The sequence below is a fragment of the Anomaloglossus baeobatrachus genome, chromosome 2 (genome assembly GCF_048569485.1).
Source record: "Anomaloglossus baeobatrachus isolate aAnoBae1 chromosome 2, aAnoBae1.hap1, whole genome shotgun sequence".
NCBI classification, from domain to species: Eukaryota; Metazoa; Chordata; class Amphibia; order Anura; family Aromobatidae; genus Anomaloglossus; species Anomaloglossus baeobatrachus.
In genome coordinates, this window is record NC_134354.1 from 512,848,078 (window position 1) to 512,873,124 (window position 25,047).

Below are 25,047 nucleotides of genomic sequence, written 5' to 3' on the forward strand. Positions count from 1 at the left end.
TGACTCCATCTGCTTCATTATAGCGAGTGGTTCCATTGAGGGTTTTTTGTCTGAATAGCATTTTTTGAGCGTTATAGTCAGACAGAAATACAAGAATAGATTTTAGTTTTACGCCGTTTTTTGTGCAGTAGAAGTGATAAAACTGCTTTATTCTTCGGGTCAGTGCGATTACAGCAATACCACATTTACATGATTTTTCTGTTTTGATAATATCACATGATAAAAATGCTCTTTAATAACCAAAGTTTTTTTCCATTGCCATATTCTGAGAGCTGTAACTTAATTTTTTTTTGACAGACAGAGCTCTGAGGCCTTATTTTTTGTGCAATGCGTTCAAGATTTTTTGGTACCATTTTGGGACAGTGTTTTTTGATCAGTTTTTATTCAGAATGAACAAAAAAACAGCAATTTTTTTTTTATGCTTTGCTACTTTTACACACTAAAACCATATTTTTCAAAAATTATTTTGTTTTTGAATCGCCATATTCTAAGAGCTGTAACTTTTTTTTTTTTTTCCCCCTAATGAGCCAAAAACTTGTTTTTTGCGGGATGGTTTGGCGTTTTCATTTATTACTGTTTTTATAGTGTTAGCGTACAGAGTAAATGTGAACATTTTATAGTTTGGGTTGTTACAGATCCCGCGATTTACCAATACTAATTATGTGTGTTTTTTTTTTGTTTTTATAAAAAGGTTGCGTTTTTAGTGGCAAAAAAAGGGTTTTCGTGATTTGTGTGCTTTTTTTCTGTGTTTTTATACTTTTATACACGTTATGTAACTTTTTTTTAATGGCAGTTAGATCTGATGGCAAACAAAAAAAAAAGAAACAAAAAAACAACCTCTGCCTGTTAGATACTTCTATAAGCATGGTCTAACAGGTCACTATACCCTGGGGTCATCAGATGACCTTTGAGTACCATGGCAACCATTGGCACCCGCGATTATAATTACGGAGGAAGGTGGGGGGGCAATGGTAATAAAGGGTGTCTTTTAACTCCGTTTCAACCACTTAGATGTTGCTGTTGTGATTGATAGCTGCATTTAAGGGGTGAAGAGGACTGAAGCCAAAAGGTTGTAATATACAGCTGTCACCTGCGGGATTTTCGCCTGCAGGGGGCTCTATTTACTTATTCCTGATTAGCAATAAGGGAATAGGGCCCTTTAATGGCCACTGTTTTAATGTGTATCGGCGGTTAAGGGGTTAAGATTAGTATTTCTATTATATTGTATGGGGGAACAAAAATTATTATTGTGCACTGATCACATGTAGGCCTCTCGCATGGCATTATTTTTTCCATACTACTTACCTTGCATTGGAAAGGTTGTCCTCTATAGACACATCTTCAAAGATTTCTTTACTAACCTAAAAAAATAAAAATAAATCCCAAAACATTAAAATTCACACAAGCCAACGTGGTTGAAAAAAAAAAAATCTAAAGCAACAGACAACCCCCGCTTTCTGGAAAGGATAAAAGTTCATATTTACACTATCCAGACACTAGTATCTCTGATCTCTGTGCGAGAGGAAGTCCTTGCAGTCCAATGTATACTGCACCCTACAGCTACGGGGACGTGTGCGAGATAATTGGTGATGGATTTCCCACAGCCAAACTGTTGTCATGTACAGATGTAACTCCATAATGGCTTTGTACAGCTTCCCACATAATATATTTCCAATGTTGTACTTCAGAAAAAGAGGTTGCAGTATATATCCATTTTGGACTTGATAAGCAGTGTTATAGGGGTACATTAAAGGGAATCGATCAGCAGGTTTTTGCTATATAATCAGAGCAGCATAACATAGGGAAATAAATCCTGATTCCAGGGATGTATCACTTACTGGTTTGTTTGGTGTATTTTTCATAGAATAGTGTATATGTTTTCTCTGATGTATCTGTAGCAGTGCTAAGGATTAAACTGTGTATGACGCTTCCCTGATCCTTAGGGTACCTTCACACTTTAGCGATGCAACAGCGATCCGACCAGCGATCTGACCTGGTCAGGATCGCTGCTGCATCGCTACATGGTCGCTGGTGAGCTGTCAAACAGGCAGATCTCACCAGCGACCAGTGACCAGCCCCCAGCGACGTGCAAGCGATGCTGCGCTTGCACGGAGCCGGCGTCTGGAAGCTGCGGACACTGGTAACTAAGGTAAACATCGAGTATGGTTACCCGATGTTTACCTTAGTTACCAGCTCACACCGCTTAACTTAGCGTGTGCAGGGAGCAGGAACCGGCACTGGCAGCGTGAGAGCTGCGGAGGCTGGTAACGAAGGTAAATATCGGGTAACCACCTTGGTTACCCGATGTTTACCTTGGTTACAGCTTACCGCAGGCTGTCAGACGCCGGCTCCTGCTCCCTTCACATTCAGGATTGTTGCTCTCTCGCTGTCACACACAGCGATGTGTGCTTATCAGCGGGAGAGCAACAATAAAAAAACGAACCAGCACTGTGTGTAACGAGCAGCGATCTCACAGCAGGGGACAGATCGCTGCTCAGTGTCACACACAGCGAGCTAATGAGGTCACAAAAAACGTGACTCAGCAGCGATCTCAGTAGCGATCTCGCTGTGTGTGAAGTACCCCTTAAATGGCAGCTACTTGCGTACACTGTGAGTTGTCAGCAACCTCCTAATCAGTGGTAGGCTTACATAGATTAGCTGGTCTGGGCTGCTTCTTAACTGTTGTCCTAAAATGTTAATTTGCTGATAAAATGCAGATTGTATTGAAATTACAGCACACAGCCTAATAAGTGACACATCCATGGAATATGGCTCATCCCCTATATTAAGGTACTCTTAGAATAGCAAAAACCTGCTGACAGATTATTTTTAAGACAATTATTGTCTCCTTACCTTATCAGACTTTTCCTCATTTCTGTTCTGAAGGAGCAACTGCATGTACCTGTCCAAGGGATTTACTTCTGGGTTACCGTCCTTTAGGCTTTCCTCTTGAACATCACGTAATGTTTTAGTTACAAAAGCCTTAAAACAGAGAAGCCATAATATGGATACTGATAAAGTATACTGAAATTTCTAGAATGATGGTTTCTTAACACTTAGAGGTACTTTGCACACTACGACATCGCAGGTGCGATGTCGGTAGGGTCATGTCGAAAGCGATGCACTTCCTGCGTTGCTCTCGACATCATAGTGTGTAAAGCCTAGATGATATGACGCTTTTGCGCTCGTTAATCATAATCGTATCATCGGTGCAGCGTCGGCGAAAACCATAATTACGCTGACGCGACGGTCCGATGTTGTTCCTCGCTCCTGCGGCAGCACACATCGCTGTGTGTGAAGTCGCAAGAGCGAGGAACATCTCCTACCGGCGTCACCGCGGCTCCCGTTGGATATGCGGAAGGAAGGAGGTGGGCGGGATGTTTACATCCCGCTCATCTCCGCCCCTCCGCTCCTATTGGCCAGCTGTCGTGTGACGTCGCTATGACGCCGCACGGCCCGCCCCCTTAATAAGGAGGCGGGTCGCCGGCTAGAGCGACGTCGCAGGGCAAGGTGAGTGCATGTGAAGCTGGCGTAGCGATAATTTTCGCTACGCCAGCTATCACCACATATCGCTGCTGCAACAGGGGCGGGGATTATCGCGCTCGGCATCGCAGCATCGGCTTGCGATGTCGTAGTGTGCAAAGTACCCCTTAATCTATAGTAACAGAAGTTTGATTTCCTATGCTAAACTCTAAAAGGTGCCCATGGACACCTTCAATAGCGGACAGCTATTTCTCACTTTCCCCTGATGAACATGCACACTCGGTTCATCTGAGCATCCATTTGTTTTCATTGGGGAGAAAGCCACTGTCAGACACTCCTGGTGCTGACTTATCTTTCCGGTCAACAACTTATTGCCAACAATAAGGATTCCAGGATGAAATTCAACCTGCCTGGTCCTACTTAACTCAAACATGTCAGCTGGTCTTGCTGAAATTAAAGGGTTAAAATGACTGTGCCAATTTTGTGTGCTCTTGTTGCATTTTCATCTTCTGTCTTAAGCCATACTGCAGAGCTATAGGGCCTCTGGGTGTTGCCATAAAGGTTCCATAGTATATCATTGAGCTATTGTCACGAGTGTGTCAAGGGCTGATATGATTTCATGGGGAGGGGATCTGGGGTCAGGTCACAGCAATTTTGTGGATCGCAGATATGCTTAAGGCTATGTGCACACGTTGCGTTTTTTCCCGCGGAAACGCTGCATTTAGAACTGCAGTGTTTCAGTGCCAAATAGCATGCGTTCAGCTTCCTCAGCAAAGTCTATGAGAAAGGCGAAAAATCAATGCACACGCTGCGTATCTAAACTCAGCATTCTGGATGCCAAAAATCGGTGCGGAAAAAGAAGCAGCATGTCACTTCTTTTGTGCGTTGTAGCTGCGTTCTCCCCCCATTGAAATCAATGATGTGGGTCAGAACGCAGCTACACCGCAGTTCGCTGCATTTTTGTTGCGGTCCGCATGCTTTATCGGCATACAGAACGCAGGCATTTTACCTGGAAGTGAGGTCAAGAGGTTTCCTGTTGACCTCACTTCCTGGCAAAGTTCAGGAAAGCCGGAGTCGCCAAAGTGCCCGCCCCGCCCCCCCCCCCTCCCGAAAATCCAACATGGCCGCGCGCACAGCAGCGCACTGGCTGCCCTACTCCTCTGTTTCTGTCGCATGTGCAATAACACATGCGACAGAAAACTGCTCCCCAGGCCCTGCCAGGTCACCCCCTATTCCCGCCCGGTGTCCTCCGGTAACCCCCGTACCTGTCACAGCGCTGATCCCCCGCGGCCCCCTCCTTCACAGTGCGCGCTGGTCACATGTGCCGAGCAGCTGACAGCTTCCTGTGTTCAGTGTAAGCTGCGCTGGCTGCTGCTCGGCACACTACAGCTGTGACCCGGGGAGAGTGGGTGCAGATTCTTTGCACCCACTCTCCTCAAATGGAGGGTCTGCACTACTAGAAAATGGGGGACACGTTCCCTGAGTGTGCCCCCCATATTCTAGAAGGTCCAGAGGCGATGTGGGACGTCAAAAATGGATACTGCGGACCCAATTTCTTTTCTTTTCAATAAATTGGTGAAAGAGGATATGTTTTTGGGGAGTGTTTTTTCAAATAATTTTTTTTTTTTTGTAGTCAATTTTTTTTGCTATTACTGTCAATTAGTTATGTCTGGTATCAAATAGACGCCGTGACATTACTAATTGTTGGGCTTGATGCCAGGTGACATTACACATCTGGTATCAACCCCATATATTACCCCGTTTGCCACCGCACCAGAGCAACGGGATGAGTTGGGGTGAAGCCCCAGGATTGGCGCATCTAATGGATGCGCCACTTCTGGGGCGGCTGCGGCCTGCTATTTTTAGGCTGGGAACAGTCCAATAACCATGGCTCTTCCCATCCTGAGAATACCAGACCCCAGCTGTCAGCTTCACCTTGGCTGGTGATCTAATTTGGGGAGGACTCCACGTTTTTTTTTATTTAATTATTTATGAATAAAAAAAAAACAGCTTTGGGAGCCCTCCAAATTGATCACCAGACAAGATGAAGCTGTCAGCTGTGGTTTGCAGGCTACAGCTGTCTGCTTTACCCTGACTGGCTATTAAAAATAGGGGGGACTCCACGTCATTTATTTTAATTATTTTTTTTTTTTGGGCTAAATACAAGGCTACGCACCCTTTAGTGCCACATGAATGGCACTAAAGGGCGCCAGCTTAGAATATGCAGGGGGGGGGTGGGACGTTATATATATGTTTGACATCCATTGACACATTTTTGGCTGTGTGCCCACAATCGGGGTTTGCAGCGTTATGGGCGCAGAGTGTTTTCCCTGCGTCCATAATGCTGCGTTGTGCAGTAGAAGCACAGTGGAAGGATTTTTAGAAATCCCGTGCCCACTGGGCTTCTTTACTCCGCAGAAAAAACTGACCTGTGGCGCGGCTTCACGAGCCTCAGCATGTCAATTTTTTTGCTGCGGAGATGAGTGTTCTCTGCACGTAGAATAGAGCAAGTCCACAGCAGCCTGAACCCAAATCGTGGGCAGGGGCAGCTGCGTTCTCCCGTGGACAACACTCACATCTCTGCAGGAAGGCTGGCAGTGTGTACTGGATGTACTGTGGCACTGTCACTGGATCATGTGGTCAAAAACGCACCTGATGAAAACGCATGCGGTTTTTCCCAAAACGCATTGTTTACAATTGTCCCCTCTGCCAGAGGGTGCGTTTTTCCCTGCACTGAAAAAAAAACGCAACGTGTGCACATAGCCTTAGTGCCAGCTCGTTGTTTACTCTGAGTTGGAGCGTATTTAATTCCATCAGGTACTGAAGGGGTTCTCTACCAGGTAGTTGTAACCTCAGCTGCTGCCACTTCATTCTGCTATAAATATCCACTCCTCACCCCTCCCTATGCCGGCTATAGCTCAGACCTACGCTGACCATGTTGAAAGAGCTTGTCGCTGCATAGCTGTGATGCACTTCTTAACAGATAAAACCAACACCGAAAAACAATCCCAAACTATAGACTTTATGCGATTTTGTTACTTTTTCCGTGACACACTGGACATTAGATTCCCTGTAGGCCATATTACTCCAGGGTCATTATTTCACACCCTAGAGTAGAGGTCTCAAACACACGCCCCTGAGGCTGCTGCTTGCGGCCCGTGGTTCCCTTGATGATCGCGGCCGATGGAGAGGCTACAGCTGTCTGTGCTTTATTTTAGATGATTTGCCACCCTCTGTGCACAGCTATCGCAGCCGCCAGTCAATCAAGAGCTGAAGTGTATGATGTCACCTGCTGCCTCTGATCAGCCGGCGGCTGCTGCCTGTACTTGTGCAGCACTTTACTCTGCACAGCGCGTCTGAAGAAAAGTACATGATCACCAAGGGGGCTGCAGACCGCAAGAAGAGGACTCAAGGGAATGGAGGCAGCCAGGTAAGAAGGGTGGTGATGTATCTTCCGGCCCCGGGGAGACATCCGGCGACCGCAGTGCTCGGGCTGGCTGCCAGCACTTAAATCCACGCCTACACATAGAGTTCTGTACTAAGCGCTGCGTCAAGGGCAAGTTCATCTGTGCGTGGAGCTAGTGCGCCATGTGAAGAGCTCCTGTCCCACAGATGAAGAGAAGAGCTGAACCACCAACATCTCGCCGAGCTGTATGGTCCCCCACCCCCAGCATTGCCTGTAATACCCACAGAATAGTCTATACCCCCAACCCCAGTGCTGTCTGCACCCCCAGTCCTGCCTATATACCCTCAGAACTGTGTGTTCTCTGACCCCAGTGTTGTATACACCCCCAGAACTGTCTGTCCCCCCCAACCCCAGTGCTGTATACCTTCCCAGAAGTCTGTTTCCTGACTTCAGTGCTGTATACCCCTCCGGAACTCTGTCATCCCCCACCCCAGTGCTCTATACCCCCAGAGCTGTATGAATTGTGTGTGTGTGTGTGTATGAATTGTGTGTGTGTGTATATAATGAAACAATAGGCGAGACTACTACATGTCATTGCTACAAGAAGAGGACCAGCAAAGGGGACATTAATACAAGAGCACCAGCGTTTGCACATTTGTAAAAGGGGACAATGATGGGCACATTACTACAGGAGGGGTACAAGGATGGAGTACATTATTTCTAGGGGACAAGGATAGGCACTTTACAACAGGATGGGGCACATTACTTCAGGATGGGGCACTTTTGTACAAGAAGGGGAACAGGATGGGGTACATTACTAAAAGATGAGGACCAGGATGGAAAAATTACTACAAGATGTTGGCCAAAATTACTACATGGTGCAAATTGTAATATTACTTACAAAAAGGGAACAAAATGTAAACATAAAAATAAAGCATTTTTTTTCAGCATTAAAAATGTTTTTACATCTAAAGAAAACAAAGTGCAGATTTGTTATAATAAACAAGCAAAATCTGTTCAAAAACAGTGATCCAAAGTTGTAAGAGGAATAAATGGTACCACTGAAAACGTCACTTGGTCCTGCAAAGAATGCGGCCCATATACCCAGCTGAGTTTGAGACCCCTGCCCTAGAGGGTTACCTCTGCTTTCTCTTGTGCTTCTGATCTTTCTCCTATTGATTCTTCCTTGTTCTCCTGGGGAAGAATGTCCATGTCTTTGACCGAATTATCTTTTTCTTTACTGCTTACTAAATAGAAAGACAAATGATTCTTTAGTACATAATCTCTGACCCCTTAAAAGCTGCAGCCTATACATATATGAAAGATTCATACTATTAATAAAGCAATGGTTTTAGCTTCACACCCAATATGTCCTTGAGTGTAATAATTTGTGCAAGCATATACATGAAGATACTCGACTATACAGACAAAAAAAATAATAATAGAGATAAAAATCAAACACGCCTGAAGCTGCGGCAAGTTGGGTTTTCCCTCTCTGTTCTTCTTGTGTCTCCTGAACGTAAATGGCACCATTAATATCTTTTTTTCTCCTCATTAAAAAGCATTACGATAACCATTCAGCTAGGAGCTGTATACATTATCATAAAAAGTGAGGAAAAAAAAGCGTCATATCTTGTTCTACATGGACACTGCTGAAAAAGTCACATGTGACTTAAACAAAGTATCTGTTGTAAAGAAGACTCATCTATGATAGAATGAATTTGCCTTGGACGTTGGATTGGGACAGTCACTATTTAGGACACTATGTAGTCCTCCATCCTCCTGTATGAACTGCAGTGTTTACAAATACATACAGTGGAACCTTGGTTAACGAGAACAATCCGTTCTGGGAGTGTGCTTGTTAACCAAGTTACTTGTCTAGCAAAGCAAGATTTCCCATAGGAAATCACTGCAATGCAGACAATTCGTTCCACAACTAGTTACATATCCCATCCTGGTCCCCTATTCTGCCATTCCACACATGCACAAAAACAAACACATATTATGCTCACCTTACCTTCCGTTCCCTCGCCGGCCTCCTGGTTCTTGTAGTTCGCCGGTACGGGCTGTGTATCGGGTAACCATCTCGACCGATGCCAGAACTTCCACTGCTAGAGCGCTGACGTCAAAGGCAGGAGCCGCTTTCCTCTGATTAGCCAACGCGCTGCCTTTGAGTAGCAGGTAACAGCGGAAGTTCCTCCCTCGTCGCGATGGTTACTCGATACACATCCTGTAGCGGCGAACAAGAAGAACCATGAGGCCGGCGATGGAACGGAAGGAAAAGTGAGCATAATATGTGTGCGTGCGTGTTTGTTTTTGCCTGTTCGTGTGTGTTTGTGCAGACTGCAAGAGTGGGTTAGAGTGCGGTGGATGTACGGAACCGGAAGTGTATGCGGTGAGTATTTTGCTCGTACGGCAAATCTTGCTCTTAAACTGAGTTACAAATTTACAGCAAGCTTTGCTCGTATAGCGAAATACTCGCTAACTGGGTTACTCGATGTTCCACTGTATTACAATCTGCTTCCTGGGCACTGTGGCTCACATACGGCTATACATTGTCAATCCGCCTCCCAGCTATCTTCTCTCAGAGCTGCAGGTAGCGCTAAGTAATGATACTGCCCAACACCACTCCTGCGGCGGCGGCTGAGATCTCTGCAAGCAGAAATGGCACATGGAAAATCAAACAGAATTTTTGAATCAATAGAAATGTTTCTGTCTTGGGGTCAGATGAATATGAATAATAATCCTCCCCTTTCCCCATCTGATTGTTACAATGAATGCATATCAAAAGCCCTTTGCAGCATTCTTACTCCTCAAGAGGTGTTCAGCATTAGAAGGTTATTGCAAAAATAATACAATATTCCTTATCCATGTAATAGGGAATAACTTACTGATCACTGGAGGTTTGACTTTGATTCTCAGAATGGGACTCTAGGACTTGGGAACCTGGTTCTGTAGAGCCCAGGCTTTGAAGGAGCGAATATGCACATGCTCAGCCTCCGCTACAATGATTGTCTATTGGACTGTTGGAAAAGCCTGAAAGCTGTACTTGGCTTTTTTTTGACAGTTCCAGATTTTTTTTTGATAATTATGGATATCCCCTATTCTTTACTTAAAGGAAATGTGAGCAGGTTTTTGCCACCTCATCTGAGAGCAGCACAATGTAGAGACAGAGAACCCAAATCAAACAATGTATCACTTAGATTACTCAGTGCAGCTATTCTGACGACAGTAACATTTTTTATTCTTAGTCATGTAGCAGAGCTGAGAGAGCGGACCTGCCACATCAGGCTCTCAATAGAGATTGCACACTAAAGCTGGTGTCACACATAACGACAACGACGTCGCTGCAACGTCACCATATTCTGTGACGTTGCAGCGACCTCAACAGCGACGTCGCTATGTGTGACACATAACAACGATCAGACCCCTGCTGCGAAATCGCTGCTCGCTCCTGAATGCTCCAGGTCATTTTTTGAACGCTGCTATCCCGCTGCACCATGCTGATAAGCTGATAATCCTTTTGTTTGACACCGCAGCAGGGACGCTACGCTACGTCTGAAACCACACAACGACCGTCGACGTCGCTATGATCGCTGCTCCGTCGCTGCTTTTTATAACATGTTTGACAGCTTACTAACGATCATCTATGGTCGCTGCTACGTCACAGAATATGGTGACGTTGCAGCGACGTCGTTGTCGTTATGTGTGACCCCAGCTTAACAGTTCGGTGTCAGAGGAGGGGCCTGCAGGATTGCTGTGAGTGTGACATTGTAGTCAGAGCAAAGATAAGCATCAAGACTTAAACATACCAAATAAACAACAGATTGGACTTTGACAGGACAGGCACCCCTGAATTCTCTGTGTTAACTCTTGCAGCATACAATCTACCGATTACATATCAAAAATCTGCTGACAGAACCCCTTTAAGGCCAGGAGTAGCTGAATTGAGTGCTGAGCATTTATGCACCCTGTCCCTCCACTCGAAGTCTGGGTGACTAATAAAGCAGAATGCAGCATTGCGCTGGATGTCTTCAGTTCCGTAGACTTAGAATGGTGCAGCAGGACGCATTTGTGACCAGTCGCTCCATTCACTTCCTGGCCATGGTCTAAAGGGTGCTTTACATGCTGCGACATCGCTAGCGATGTCGTGCGTGATAGCACCCGCCCCCGTCGTTCGTGCGACATTTGGTGATCGCTGCCATAGCAAACATTATCGCTACGGCAGCATCACACGCACATACCTGGTCAGCGATGTCGCTTTGACCGCCGAACAATCCCTCCTTTAAGGGGGAGGTGCGTTTGGCGTCATAGCGACATCACTGCGGAGTCACTAAGCGGCCAGGCAATAGCAGAGGAGGGGCGGAGATGATCAGCCGGAGCATGCCGCCCACCTCTTTCCTTCCTCATTGCCGGTGAACGCAGGTAAGGAGATGTTCGTCGTTCCTGCGATGTCACACATAGCGAATTTTAAGATATTTAACCCATGCTAGGCACTGACAGAGTCCATGGCGTCACAAGCAGTACAATAACCTGCAGGCAAAAATAATGTCTGGTGGAGGTTCCTTGCAAATTTGGGGCGATATTTCAGCAAGCAGAGTTAGGGATTTTTCCTGGATTAAAGAGAACCAACCAGTAGGATTTTCATATGTAAAATAAAGCCAGTGTGGCACTAGGATGCTGAATGTAAGCGTACCTTTTGTTCAGAGATTGGATGTTTTATTTCGGAAATATGTATAAGTAAAGTTCCAGCAATGCACTGATTGACAGGTGCAACAGGAAGGGAATATGTGGGTCGGGTCTTGCTATCTATTGCCGCCTCTGTCTGCCTGCCTGGCGTTTTTTCCTGTTGCCGTCATAGATGTTAATTCCGGCACAGACAGACAGACGGGTGGGAATAGATAGCTAGACTCAACCCACATATTCCCTTCCAGTTGCACCTGTCCTTCAAATAGAAGTGCATTGCTAGAACTTTACTTGCACATAATTCTGAAATAAAACATCCAATCTCTGAACAAAATGTATGCTTACATTCAGCATCCTAGCACCAGTATATTACTGGCTTTACTTTGAAAATGTTGCTGGTTGGTTCTCTTTATTGGTATTTTCAGTGCTGGAAAATACAGGCAGATACTTATTCATCATGCAATACCATTAGAGAGGTGTGTGATTGTCCTGCTGCAGGATAAATTTGGAACTGAAGACCCAAACATACAGATAAAGTCATTAAGAACTATGTCCAACGTAAAGAAGAACAAGGAATCCTGGAAGGGGTGATGATATGGTCCCCAGAGAGCCCAAATCTCAACATCATTAAGTCTGTCTGGGATTATATGCAGAGACTGAAGATTTGTGGTTAGTTACCCAAGATGTTTGGAACAACCTCCCTGACGAGTCCCTCAAAACTGTCTGGAAGTGTACCTAGGAGTATTGATGCTGTTTTAAAGGGAACCAATCACCAGGATTTTCGTATATAACTCAAAGCCAGTGCTATACTGGCACTATCAGACTGATTCTATACATACCTGTAGTGGTCAGCTCGGATGTTTAGGTTTTGAAATCCAAAAAAGTAAAGTTTATAAAATTTTCTGCTTGTTGAGTGACAGCAGCAAAGGAGCAATCATATATTCATAGTTATTCAATTCTAACAGGGGGAGGGGATAAGTATACAAATGATTCACTTTGTCTCTTGCAGGACCTGTGTGAGGTCATACCCATGTGACCAGAAGGGGGCGAGGCCTCAGTCAACAAAGCTGGATACCAGGTCACATGGGTATGACCTCACACAGGTCCTGCAAGAGACAAAGTGAATCATTTGTATAATATTTATGCTAATTCTAACAGAGGGAGGGGATAACTATGAACACCCCCAGATATGATCTGATCCTCAGCTGCTGTCACTCAAGAAGCTGGTGATTTTATAAACTTTTATTTCTTGGATTTCAAAACCTAAACATCCGAGCTGACCACTGCAGGTTTGTATAGACTCAGCCTGATAGTGCCAGTATAGCACTTGCATTAGGTTATATACGAAAATCCTGATGAGTGGTGCACTTTAAAAGGCAACAAATTTTTGCACCAAATATTGATTTGATTTAGATTTCTCTTTGTTCATTCACTTTGCATTTTGATAACAAAAATAAACCATTAACACTTCTCCAACCCCAATTCCATAAAAATTGGGACGCTGGGTAAAATGTAAAGAAAACAAGAATCCAATAATTTCAGAACCTCTTAGGCTAAGTTCACATTTCCGTTGTTTTGTATCAGTCACATGCGTCGCTTGACGCATGTGACTGATGCGCTGTTCAACGCTGTACAACGGATGACAAAGAACAGAATTCCGTTGTGTGCAAGGGGGCGGAGTTCGGGGGGGAGGGGGAGCCGAGCGGGGCCGTGGCACTAAGGACGTCAGTGCCGCAGGGACTGCAGGACAGGTGAGTGTGTGTGTGTGTGTGTGTGTGTATACACATGCTGAATGCGGGAGGGGGCGGAGCCGAGCGGGGGGCGGGGCCAGACGAGGGTGTCAGTGGCAGTGCTTGTCTACATGGCTGGGGACGTGTGTGTGTGTGTGTGTGTGTGTGTGTGTGTGTGTACACACATGTGCGGAGTGCGGGAGGGGGCCGAGCGGGGAAGTGTCGGCCTCCCTGCACACGTAACCAGACTAAATATCGGGTAGCAAAGCACCCGATGTTTACCTTGGTTACCCGATATTTACCTTGGTTACGGGCCTACACCGCTTAGCGCTAGCTCCTTGCACCGTAACCAGGGTAAATATCGGGTAACCAACCAAAGCTGGTGAAGTGTGCAGGGAGCTAGAGAGCATGCGCAGCGAAATCCGACGGATCGCGCTGCTCAAAAAATGTTACATGCTGCGTTCCTCCCGCCCGGCGGTCAGTCGTTCCACGACTGATCAGTCGGGCGGAGGGTGCAACGCAGCATCATCAATCACAATCCGCTGCTCATACAAGTCTATGGGAGCAACGGAATCCGCTAAACGGATTCCGTTGTTTACAAGAGCAGCGGATTGTGACTGATACATTTTAGCGGAAATGTGAACTTAGCCTTATAGCTACTTTCTAATTGAGTTAATTTCTCAAATGAAATGGGAAGTATCCAGCTTTCACCTAGTGATCTATGCTTGTGAATAAAATCTGAGAATAAGTGAGACCCAAATCATTGCATTCATATTTTCTTTACATTTTAAAGTGTCTCAAGTTTTTGGAATTGGGGTTTTATTTTTTAAAAAATTCTTACTTTGCAGCTTTTATTCTTCAAACGTTTGCATGGTATTGATTTTTTATAATTATGTGTGAAGACCTTATTATGATAGAAATACATGAACACAATAGAGACGCAGCACAATGGTTAAAGAATGAAAAAGAAAAACAATTATTCTACATAAAAGCCAATAGTAGAAACGATGGATTGTACAAGTGGGAAGAGCACTTCACTTACAGGAGTCAAGCACTGGATGAGCCGCCACTGGTACATCTGCAGTGACACCAATGTCATGGGCACAGCCTCCAGATGGACCAGACAAGTCACTTTCAAGCTGCTCTGGTATGTCCTCCTGGCCTGCGGGGAAGAGGAGGGGGGAAGTTTAACAATGATCCTATTATCTTGTAGCGCTGGGCCTGGCAGAACTGTCTGGGAATCACTGCGTTCACACACTACGTACCATTAGGCTCAATTCTATAGAAGCAGAAAAGAAGTTTTCTCTTAACCTCTTAATTAGCACTGCGGCCGCCGCAGCACCAGGGAGGAGCGGAGAAAGAAAAAACTAAAAGGATAGGATGTGAACAAAGCCAACAGGGATAAGTCCATTGGGTTGTTTTATACTTTACGAGTGAAGATGGGCATATCACTTTGCAGTTGTGCCGGAGTAAATAACATCATTTTTAGGCTAAGTTCACAGGTCCAGTAATCATCCATTTGAAACACATCAGGTAAACAAAGAACGGATCTGTTGTAAATGGAACAAAAACGGATGGCTAATGAACGGATATATTTTCCATACACTCCAATGTTTAAAAAAAAAAAGTTGCAATCTGTTCTTTTAGTTGGGCATAAAAAGTTGTGTCTGCATAATACTTTTAGCCTGCTAGGATAACTGATTGCTGCGGGATCTGTTTCAGACGGATGATTACTGGACATGTGAACTAATCCAAGGATATCAGTATATTTGATCAGTGTTTCATCAGTATTTGTTTCCAAAGCACAGAACAGGTGTCAATCTTTTTTTTCAATAATAGTTTTTCTCTGTAAGGCTATGTGCCGACGGCACTATGTACCCGCGGATATATCCGCAGGTTTCCCGCAGCTGCTCCCCGGAATCCACAGCTATCCATTGCTACGGGATTCCAGGGAAATATCTGCGGTAAACCTGCGGACATTCGTGCGACTTACCTGCGGAAGTCCCGGCCTCTATCTCCATAGTGAAGGAGCAGGATTTCCGCAGGAATAATTGACATGCAGTTATGTGCGACTGCGGGATATCCGCAGCATATTCTGCAGCTGCACATATCTGCAGCATGGACACAGACGCTCCCCAAGTCCCATAGGATAACATGGGGAGTGTCTGTACTTGCTAAAACCTGCCGATTTATCTAAAAAATCCAAATAAATCTGCAGGTTTTCCGCAGCACAATTTGCGGGTACAGAGTCCCGTGGGCACATAGCCTAAGATCCACTCTTTGTTTTGGCAAACTGATGAAAACTACTGACCAAATACAGATATGTGAATGAGGCCTTAAAACGAAGACTGCAACTTGATCTGTTTGGTCTTTTTTTTTTCAAATCTGTTTTATTAACCCCTTCACCCCTGGCCACTAAAACACCCTAATGACCCGGCCATTTTTTTGCAATTCTGACCAGTGTCACTTTGACAGGTTATAAACTCTGGAACGCTTCAACGGATCCTGGCGATTCTGACACTGTTTTTTCATGACATATTGTACTTCATGATAGTGCTAAATTTAGGCCGATATTTTTTGCGTTTATTTGTGAAAATTTCTGAAATTTTGCGAAAATTTCGCAATTTTCAAACTTTGAATATTTATGAGCATAAATCCGAAAGATATGTCACACAAAATAGTTACTAAATACAATTTCCCATTTGTCTCCTTTACATCAGCGCAATTTCTGAAACTATTTTTTTTTTCGTTAGGAAGTTAGAAGGGGTCAAAGTTCATCAGCAATTTCTCATTTTTCCAACAAAATTTACAAAATAATTTTTTTAGGGACCACATCACATTTGGAGTGACTTTGAGAGGCCTAGGTGACAGAAAATACCCACAAGTGACCCCATTATAAAAACTGCACCCCTCACTCTGCTCAAAACCACATCCAAGAAGTTTATTACCCTTCAGGTGTTTCACAGGAACCAAAGCAATGTGGAAGGAAAAAATGAAAATTTTAGATTTTAAACACACAAATTTTATTTTAGCCATAAAACTTTACATTTTCACAAGGGAGAAAAGAGAAAGTGCACCACACAATTTATTGTGCAATTTCTCCTGAGTACGCTGATACCCCATATGTGGTAAAAATCAATTGTTTGGGCGCACAGCAGAGCTCGGAAGGGAAGGAGCGCCATTTGAATTTTTGAACGCAAAATTAGCTGCACTCATTAGCGGACGCCATGTTGGGTTTGAAGACCCCCTGAGGTGCCTAAACAATGGAGCTCCCCCACAAGTAACCACATTTTGGAAACTAGAGCCCTAAAATCATTTTTCTAGATGTTTGGTGTGCATTCTGAACCCCTGGGGGCTTCACAGAAGTTTATAACGTTGAGTCGTGAAAAGAAAACATTTTTTTTTACCACAAAACTGTTGCTTCAACTAGGTAGCTTTAGGATATCAGGAAAAAATGCACCATAAAATTTATAGTGCATTTTTTCCGGAGTACGACGATACCCCAAATGTGGTAAAAATCAATTGCTTGGGTGCACAGCTGGACTCTGAATGGAAGGAGCGCCATTCGAATTTTTGAGCGCAAAATTAGCTGGATTCATTAGTGGACGCCATGTCGGGTTTGGAGACCCCTTGAGGTGCCTAAACAATGGAGCTCCCCATCAAGTTACCCCATTTTGGAAACTAGACCCCTCAATAAATGTATCTAGATGTATGGTGAGCCTTTTGAACCCCCGGGGGCTTCACAAAAGTTGATAACGTTGAGCCGTAAAAATATATATATATGTTTTTATTACCACAAAACTGTTACTTGAACCAGGTAGCTTTTTCTTTCACAAGGGTATCAGGATAAAATGCACCATAAAACGTATTGTGCAATTTCTCCTGAATACGCAGATACCTCATATGTGGTGGAAAGTAATTGTTAGGGCTCATAGCGTGGCTCAGAAGGGAAGGAGCACCATTTGACAGCAAAATTGGTTGGATCATTAGCTGACATGATGTTGCATTTGGAAACCCCCTGAAGTGCCTAAACAATGGAGCTCCCCTACAATCATAGTATCATAGTTTTTAAGGTTGAAGGGAGACTCTAAAGCTGGGTTTACACACTGCAACATCGCAAAGGACGTCGCTGTAACGTCACCAGTTTTGTGACGTAACAGCGACCTCCCTAAGTCTCTGCTAAGTCTCTGGTGAGCTGTCAAACAGGCAAACCTGGCCAACAACTCAACAGCGATCCGGACCTGCAGAGCGACCTAGCTGGTTGTTGGGGACGTTGATAAGCAGCCTTTTGAAAAGGAAGTTGCTAACAAAGTCGCTGCAAAGTCTTCACACACTGAAACTTCATGCGGCACAGCGGGAAACACCGTGGCACCGTATCAAAAGCTTTTGAAAAGTCCATATACACAACATCCACTGCATTTCCCTGGTCCAGGCTTGAACTTACCTCTTCATAGAAGCTGATCAAATTAGTTTGACAGGATCCATCCCTCATAAACCCATGTTGATACTCTGTCATAAGGTTATTTTTCTTGAGATACTCCAGTATAGCATCTCTCAAGAACCCCTCAAGGATTTTACCAACCGTAGGGGTTAAACTTACCGGCCTATAATTTCCCGGCTCAGTTTTTGTCCCCTTTTTGAATATTGGCACCACATTTGCTATGCGCCAGTCCTGCGGTACTGACCCTGTTATTAAGGAATCTGTGAAGATTAAAAATAATGGTCTATCACAGAACTCAATTCCTGTAGTACTCTGGGGTGTATGCCATCCGGGCCCGGAGATTTGTCAACCTTAGTGATTTCGAGGCGGCGGCGTACTTCCTGCTGGGTTAAGCAGGTAATATTCAAGGGTGAATTTATGGCATCACTGGTCATGTCATCTGCCATGGCATTTTCTTGTATAAAAACCGTAGAAAAAAATTCATTCAGCAGGTTGGCTTTACCCTCATCCCCTTCCACCATTTCACCAAGACTATTTTTAAGGGGGCCAACACTATCGCTTTTCAGTTTTTTACTGTTTATGTAGTTAAAGAATATTTTAGGATTATTTTTACTTTCTCTTGCAATGAGTCTCTGTCTCAAACTTAGCTAACTTAATTTGCTTTTTACATATTTTATTTAATTTTCTATAATTATATAATGCCTCATCACTACCTACCCTCTTTAATTCTTTTAAGCTTTCTGTTTTTCTTTTATTGCTTCCCTTACAGCTCTATTTAGCCATAGGGGTTTCTTCCTATTTCTAGCATGTTTGTTCCCATAGGGATATTTTCTGCACAAGCCCTATTCAGGATGCTCATAAAAGTCTCCCATTTGCTTTGTGTACTTTTATTACTTAGTACATCATCCCAGTTTATTGCACTAAGATCATCTCTCAACCGTTTAAAATTTGCTTTCCTGAAGTTTAGTGTCCTTGTAGCCCCTCTACTATACATCTTACTAAAGAATACATGAAAACTTATTATTTTGTGATCACTATTCCCCAAGTAACCCCCAACTTGTATATTTGATATGCGGTCTGGCCTATTGGTTAGTACAAGGTCTAGTAGTGCTCCCCCTCTTGTGGGGTCCTGTACCATTTGTGAAAGGTAATTATCTTTCATTGTTATCAAAAATCTATTTCCTTTGCTGGAACTGCAAGTTTCTGTTCCCCAATTTATATCAGGATAGTTAAAGTCCCCCATAATAATTACCTCTCCGAGACTCGCTGCTTTATCAATTTGCTTTATGAGGAGATTCTCAACCTCTTCCATAATATTCGGCATCTTATAACACACCCCTATCAGTATTTTATTATTCATTCTCCCCCCCCTTATCTCCACCCATAGGGACTCTACATTCTCAGTACCCTCACATATTTTGTCACGCAGGATGGGTTTTAAGGATGATTTTACATATAGACACACACCTCCCCCTCGCTTATTTGTACGGTCATTCTTGAATAGGCTATAACCCTGTAAATTAACAGCCCAGTCAAAGCTCTCATCCAGCCATGTCTCTGATATCCCCACTATATCATAATTTTCTTCCAACAATATTAATTCTAATTCCTCCACCTTATTTGTGAGGCTTCGGGCATTAGTGTACATGCACGTTACGTATGACTCTGTACCTCTATTCCTCCTTACTGTATTAACTGTCCTAACCCTTCTCCCCGTACCACCCCCAATTTCATTACTTGTGCCCTGGTCACTATCTGCACTACATTCCCCTTCTATAAAGTGAATACCCTCGCCCCCCATTCCTAGTTTAAACACTCCTCCAACCTTCTAGCCATTTTCTGCCCCAGCAGAGCTGCACCCTCCCCATTAAGATGCAGCCCATCCCTAGCATAGAATCTGTAGCCAACTGAAAAGTCGGCCCAATTCTCCAGGAACCCAAAACCCTCTTTCCTACACCAATTCCTGAGCCACCTGTTAACCTCCCTGATCTCCCTTTGCCTCTCTAGTGTGGCTCATGGCACAGGTAGTATTTCCGAAAATACCACCTTGGAGGTCCATGCTTTAAGCTTACAACCTAATTCCCTGAAATCATCTTTAAGGACCTTCCACCTACCTCTAACTTTGTCATTTCTGCCAATGTGTACAATGACCGCTGGGTCGTCCCCAGCCCCTCCCAGTAATCTGTCAACCCGATCAGCGATGTGCCGAGCTCGAGCGCCAGGAAGACAACACACTGTTCGGCGATCCCTGTCTTTGTGACAGATTGCCCTATCTGTCCCCCTAATAATTGAGTCCCCCACTACCAGTACCTGTCTTGCCTGCCCTGCACTCCTATTCCCCCTCTTACTGGAGCAGACACTCCTCTGGCATTCAGAGGTCATGCCTTGCTGCAGCAATGCTACCCCTGTAATGACATCCCCCTCATCTGCCAAGTTTGCAAACCTATTTGGGTGTGTCAGTTCAGGACTAGCCTTCCTAGCACTTTTCCCTTTACCCCCCTTTCTAACTGTCACCCAGCTACCTACCTCACCGTCCTGCCGCTCCCTACTACGATCCTCCCCCACATCTGACCCAGCAAGCTGCTGCTCAGTGAGCAGCAAACTCCTTTCCATATTGCTAACGCATCTCAGAGTTGCCAGCTGCTCATTTAGATCCAGTATCTGGGCTTCCAAATGTGCAACTTGCGCACATCTCGAACAACAGTATGCACCCTCGAACGGCTTTTCAAGGACTGCATACATGAGACAAGATGTACACTGGATCGCATTAGCAATAGTGGAGCACATTTTCTAATGGGGATAGCACTAAACAAATGTTAAGTAATTAAACAACTAAATACAAACAATTCTACTCACACTTACTTTTGCTCACACTTTGCTCACTCACGCTCATAATGAAGAAGACAGGCTAAAATTCAGAAGTCTTCCTTCCGGCTGTAACGGCCAAAACCCGGTTCTCCTTGAGCTCGCGGTGACTCTTCACTTATCCCAGAAGGCACTGGGAATATGCAAATTATCCTCGCAAGACTCCTTCCCTGGCTTTCAGAAGTCTTCCTTCCGGCTGACCGGAATGACCCCATTTTGGAAGCTAGACCCCTCAAGGAATTTATCTAGATGTTTAGTGAGCCCCAAGGGGCTCCACAGAAGTTGATAATGTTGAGCCATGAATACATTTAGTTTTTTTTACCACAAAACTGTTACTTGAACCAGTTAACTTTTTTTTTCACAAGGGTATCAGGAAAAAATGCACCATAAAACGTATTGTGCAATTTTTTCTGAGTACGCAGATACCTCATATGTGGTGGAAAGTAATTGTTTGGGTGCACGGTGGGGCTCAGAAGAGAAGGAGCGCCATTTCACAGCAAAATTGGCTGGAACCATTAGCGGAAGCCATGTCACGTTTGGAGACCCCCTATGGTACCTAAACAGTGGAGCTCCCCCACAAATGACCCCATTTTGAAACTAGACCCCTCAAGGAATTTATCTAGATGTTTGGTGAGCCCCTTGTACCCCCAAGGGCTCCACAGAAGTTGATAACGTTGAGCCGTGAAAATTATTATTTTTTTTTTCTTACCATAAAATTTATTGTGCAATTTTTCCTGAGTACGCAGATACATCATATGTGGTGGAAATCAATTGTTTGGGCGCACAGCAGGGCTTGGAACGCAGACGCCGTGCAGTGATGTGCATCACTGATCGGCTGCTGCAGGACGCATGGTTGGATGAGAAACAAAAAGCGTTGAGGATACGGAAAAAAAAAAAGTCATGCCGAAAATTGAGAAAGGACGCCGATCCGTTATGTGCATCCCTGATCAGCCCTCGGCCGTTGCAGGACGCACACACGGATGAGGTGCAAAAAAACGACACAAGATACGGACAAAAAAAAAAGTCCTGCCGAAAATTGACGACGGATGCAGATACGTTATCTGCATCACTGATCAGCGCTCAGCGGAATGCATGGATGGATGAGGTGTAAAAACGGACAGGGGATACAAAAAAAAACGCAAACATTATACTCACAGTACCCAGAAGATTTGCAGGAGGATCACTGACCAGAGGAACTGCAGGAGGAATAGAAAGCAGAAAGTGGACAGCTTCTTACAGAAGCAGGAAGTCGGACAGCTCATCAGAAGACCCAGGAAGGACCCAGCGAGGGTGGAAGATGTAATCGGGCGAGTGAAGACCTCGGACGACCCGGTGAAGGCAGGTAGGGGACATCGGAGAGGGAGAGCAGATGGAGAGGGGGGAGGGGGAGACCGGAGAAGAAGAGGCAGAAGCATAAGAGCAGAATAGAGATCGCGGAGGAGGGCAGATCAGCATGGGCAGGAGCCATCGTGGGAGTGCGCAGGGGCTACAAGGGGAGCATGTAATACTTACAGTGGGACCAGGAGCGGCAACCTGAAAGCAGCGGCGGCATGGTATTACAAGTACCAGCCGGTGCATGCTGCAGACATGTTGGGGGAGGGCTTCCTAGACCAACACAAGCCTGGGGAGGGCAGTTACCTCCAGATCAGACAGCCCCACTGCACGCTGATTGGAGCGATCGTGCTATGACGCGCAATCAGTGCTGCAGGGGCTGGGGGGCGCCATGTTTGATCTCCTGCTATTATGAGGTGCTTAAAAACAAAAAAACAAAATAAAAACAAAAAAACAAAAAAGTGAGCCGAAGTATGAGATGGTATACATGGAACTTGTGAGACCATGTTCACACTGGCCATGAGACAAAGAGAAACCAAGGAAAAAATTGTGAAAACATACCCTGCTGTAACTTAATAAAAGCATAGTGCATATAAACATAGGGTACTTAGTAAACACTGTTTTTGATCAAAAAAAGCATAAAGCTATCCCACCAAACGTCAAGGTGTACCCAGTTGGGATAGTACCTACACTCTCTAATATTAACACCTTACCATGGGTCTAAAATAGGCCTCAATGTGGCTAAGGGCTGAGAGCGACCGGGTCCCAACAGGACACACACAGTCAGGGGGATTCACAGAATGAAATGTCCAGCTCACTGAGAAGGGGGCCACTCCCTGTTTATACTGAATACAAAAAAACTACATAAAAACAAACAAGTGAGCCGGAGTATGAGATGGTATACATGGAACTTGTGAGACCATGTTCACACTGGCCATGAGACAAAGAGAAACCAAGGAAAAAATTGTGAAAACATACCCTGCTGTAACTAAATAAAAGCATAGTGCATATAAACATAGGGTACTTAGTAAACACTGTTTTTGATCAAAAAAAGCATAAAGCTATCCCACCAAACGTCAAGGTGTACCCAGTTGGGATAGTACCTACACTCTCTAATATTAAAACCTTACCATGGGTCTAAAATAGGCCTCAATGTGGCTAAGGGCTGAGAGCGACCGGGTCCCAACAGGACACACACAGTCAGGGGGATTCACAGAATGAAATGTCCAGCTCACTGAGAAGGGGGCCACTCCCTGTTTGTACATGGTCTCACAAGTTCCATGTATACCATCTCATACTCCGGCTCACTTTTTTGTTTTTATGTAGTTTTTTTGTATTCAGTACAAACAGGGAGTGGCCCCCTTCTCAGTGAGCTGGACATTTCATTCTGTGAATCCCCCTGACTGTGTGTGTCCTGTTGGGACCCGGTCGCTCTCAGCCCTTAGCCACATTGAGGCCTATTTTAGACCCATGGTAAGGTGTTAATATTAGAGAGTGTAGGTACTATCCCAACTGGGTACACCTTGACGTTTGGTGGGATAGCTTTATGCTTTTTTTGATCAAAAACAGTGTTTACTAAGTACCCTATGTTTATATGCACTATGCTTTTATTAAGTTACAGCAGGGTATGTTTTCACAATTTTTTCCTTGGTTTCTCTTTGTCTCATGGCCAGTGTGAACATGGTCTCACAAGTTCCATGTATACCATCTCATACTTCGGCTCACTTTTTTGTTTTTTTGTTTTTATTTTGTTTTTTTGTTTTTAAGCACCTCATAATAGCAGGAGATCAAACATGGCGCCCCCCAGCTGCAGCAGATAGCAGGATCTCACTGGTTCAGGCATTGTTTTAGCCGAAACCAGTGCGAACGATGTGGTTGGCGGTTCAGATTTGAACAGCCAATCACAACGATCGTCGATGGGGGGTGGCGATGCCACCCCCCCTGGGGTCAAGCAAAGATCCCCTGCTGTAAGAAACAGCAGGGGACATCATTTGAAAGCCATTTCAATGGCGACGGCAATCAAATGAACTTTAGGCAGTAAAGTTATGTCCCTGGTCGTTAAGTCACGTAAAAATAGGACGGAACTTTACTGCCCGCGGTCGTGAAGGGGTTAAAGTTGGTTAAGCCAAGATACATCTCGATCATATAAAATGATTAATTAAAATATACAATAAACTCTCAATTGCAGATTGACATAAATGACATCCCAAAGCCAGTTTCATGGGAACTCCATAAACTTTCATTACACTAAAGGGTACTTTACATGCTGTGACATCGCTAACAATATATCGTAGGGGTCACATCGTTAGTGACGCACATCCGACGCCGGTAGCGACATCGCAGCGTGTAACACTAATGAGCGACGATCAACGATCGCAAAATCGTTCCAAAACGGTGATCGTTGACACGTCGTTCATTTCCTTAATATCGCTGCAGCCACTGGTACGATGTTGTTCGTCGTTCCTGCGGCAGTACACATCGCTATGTGTGACACCGCGGGAGCGACGAACATCTCCTTACCTGCATCCACCAGCAATGAGGAAGGTAGGAGGTGGGTGGGATGTTATGTCCCGCTCATCTCTGCCCCTCCGCTTCTATTGGCTGGCCGTTTAGTGACGCCGCAATGACGCCGAACGCACCTCCCCCTTGAGGGAGGAATTGTTCGGCGGTCACAGCAACGTTGCTGACCAGGTATGTGCGTGTGACGCTGCCGTAGCGATAATGTTCGCTACGGCACCGAGCACCAAATGTCGCACGAGCGACCAGGGCAGGAGCTATCGTGCTCGACGTTGCTAGCAATCACTAGCGATGTCGCAGCATGTAAAGTACCCCTAACACTTTATGAAAAAAGGTATATTATGAATCAACGTTCCATCTTAGTTTATCTTCCTGGTGACTAACAAAAACACCTCTATTTTATGTCAATCACCTCTCGTATTGAGAGATGAACTAATAAGAAAGAGGAAGACTAGAAAAGTGCAAACAAGAAAAAAGATAAGGAAAGAGGAAATCTAAAAGGAAGAGAAAAGCAAAGCAGAGAAAAGATGGGGGAGAGGGGTGGGCGGGGGAAAGGCATATCATCGTTCCTTATCGCAAAGAACCCG

The 25,047-nt window shown here is 44.7% G+C and overlaps 1 protein-coding gene across 3 annotated transcripts in view; it reads right to left on the reverse strand.

Moving 5' to 3' along the window:
- OFD1 (OFD1 centriole and centriolar satellite protein) overlaps nucleotides 1-25,047 on the reverse strand; it is a 152,021-nt gene that overhangs the window by 4,067 nt on the left and 122,907 nt on the right. For all 3 annotated transcript variants that reach the window (XM_075336560.1, XM_075336559.1, XM_075336561.1), the window contains 4 exons: nucleotides 14,348-14,467; nucleotides 8,030-8,136; nucleotides 2,854-2,982; nucleotides 1,306-1,361 (listed from right to left, as the gene is read on the reverse strand). In XM_075336560.1, the coding sequence (XP_075192675.1) occupies nucleotides 1,306-1,361; nucleotides 2,854-2,982; nucleotides 8,030-8,136; nucleotides 14,348-14,467 (412 nt within the window). The remainder of the gene's footprint in view (nucleotides 1-1,305; nucleotides 1,362-2,853; nucleotides 2,983-8,029; nucleotides 8,137-14,347; nucleotides 14,468-25,047) is intronic.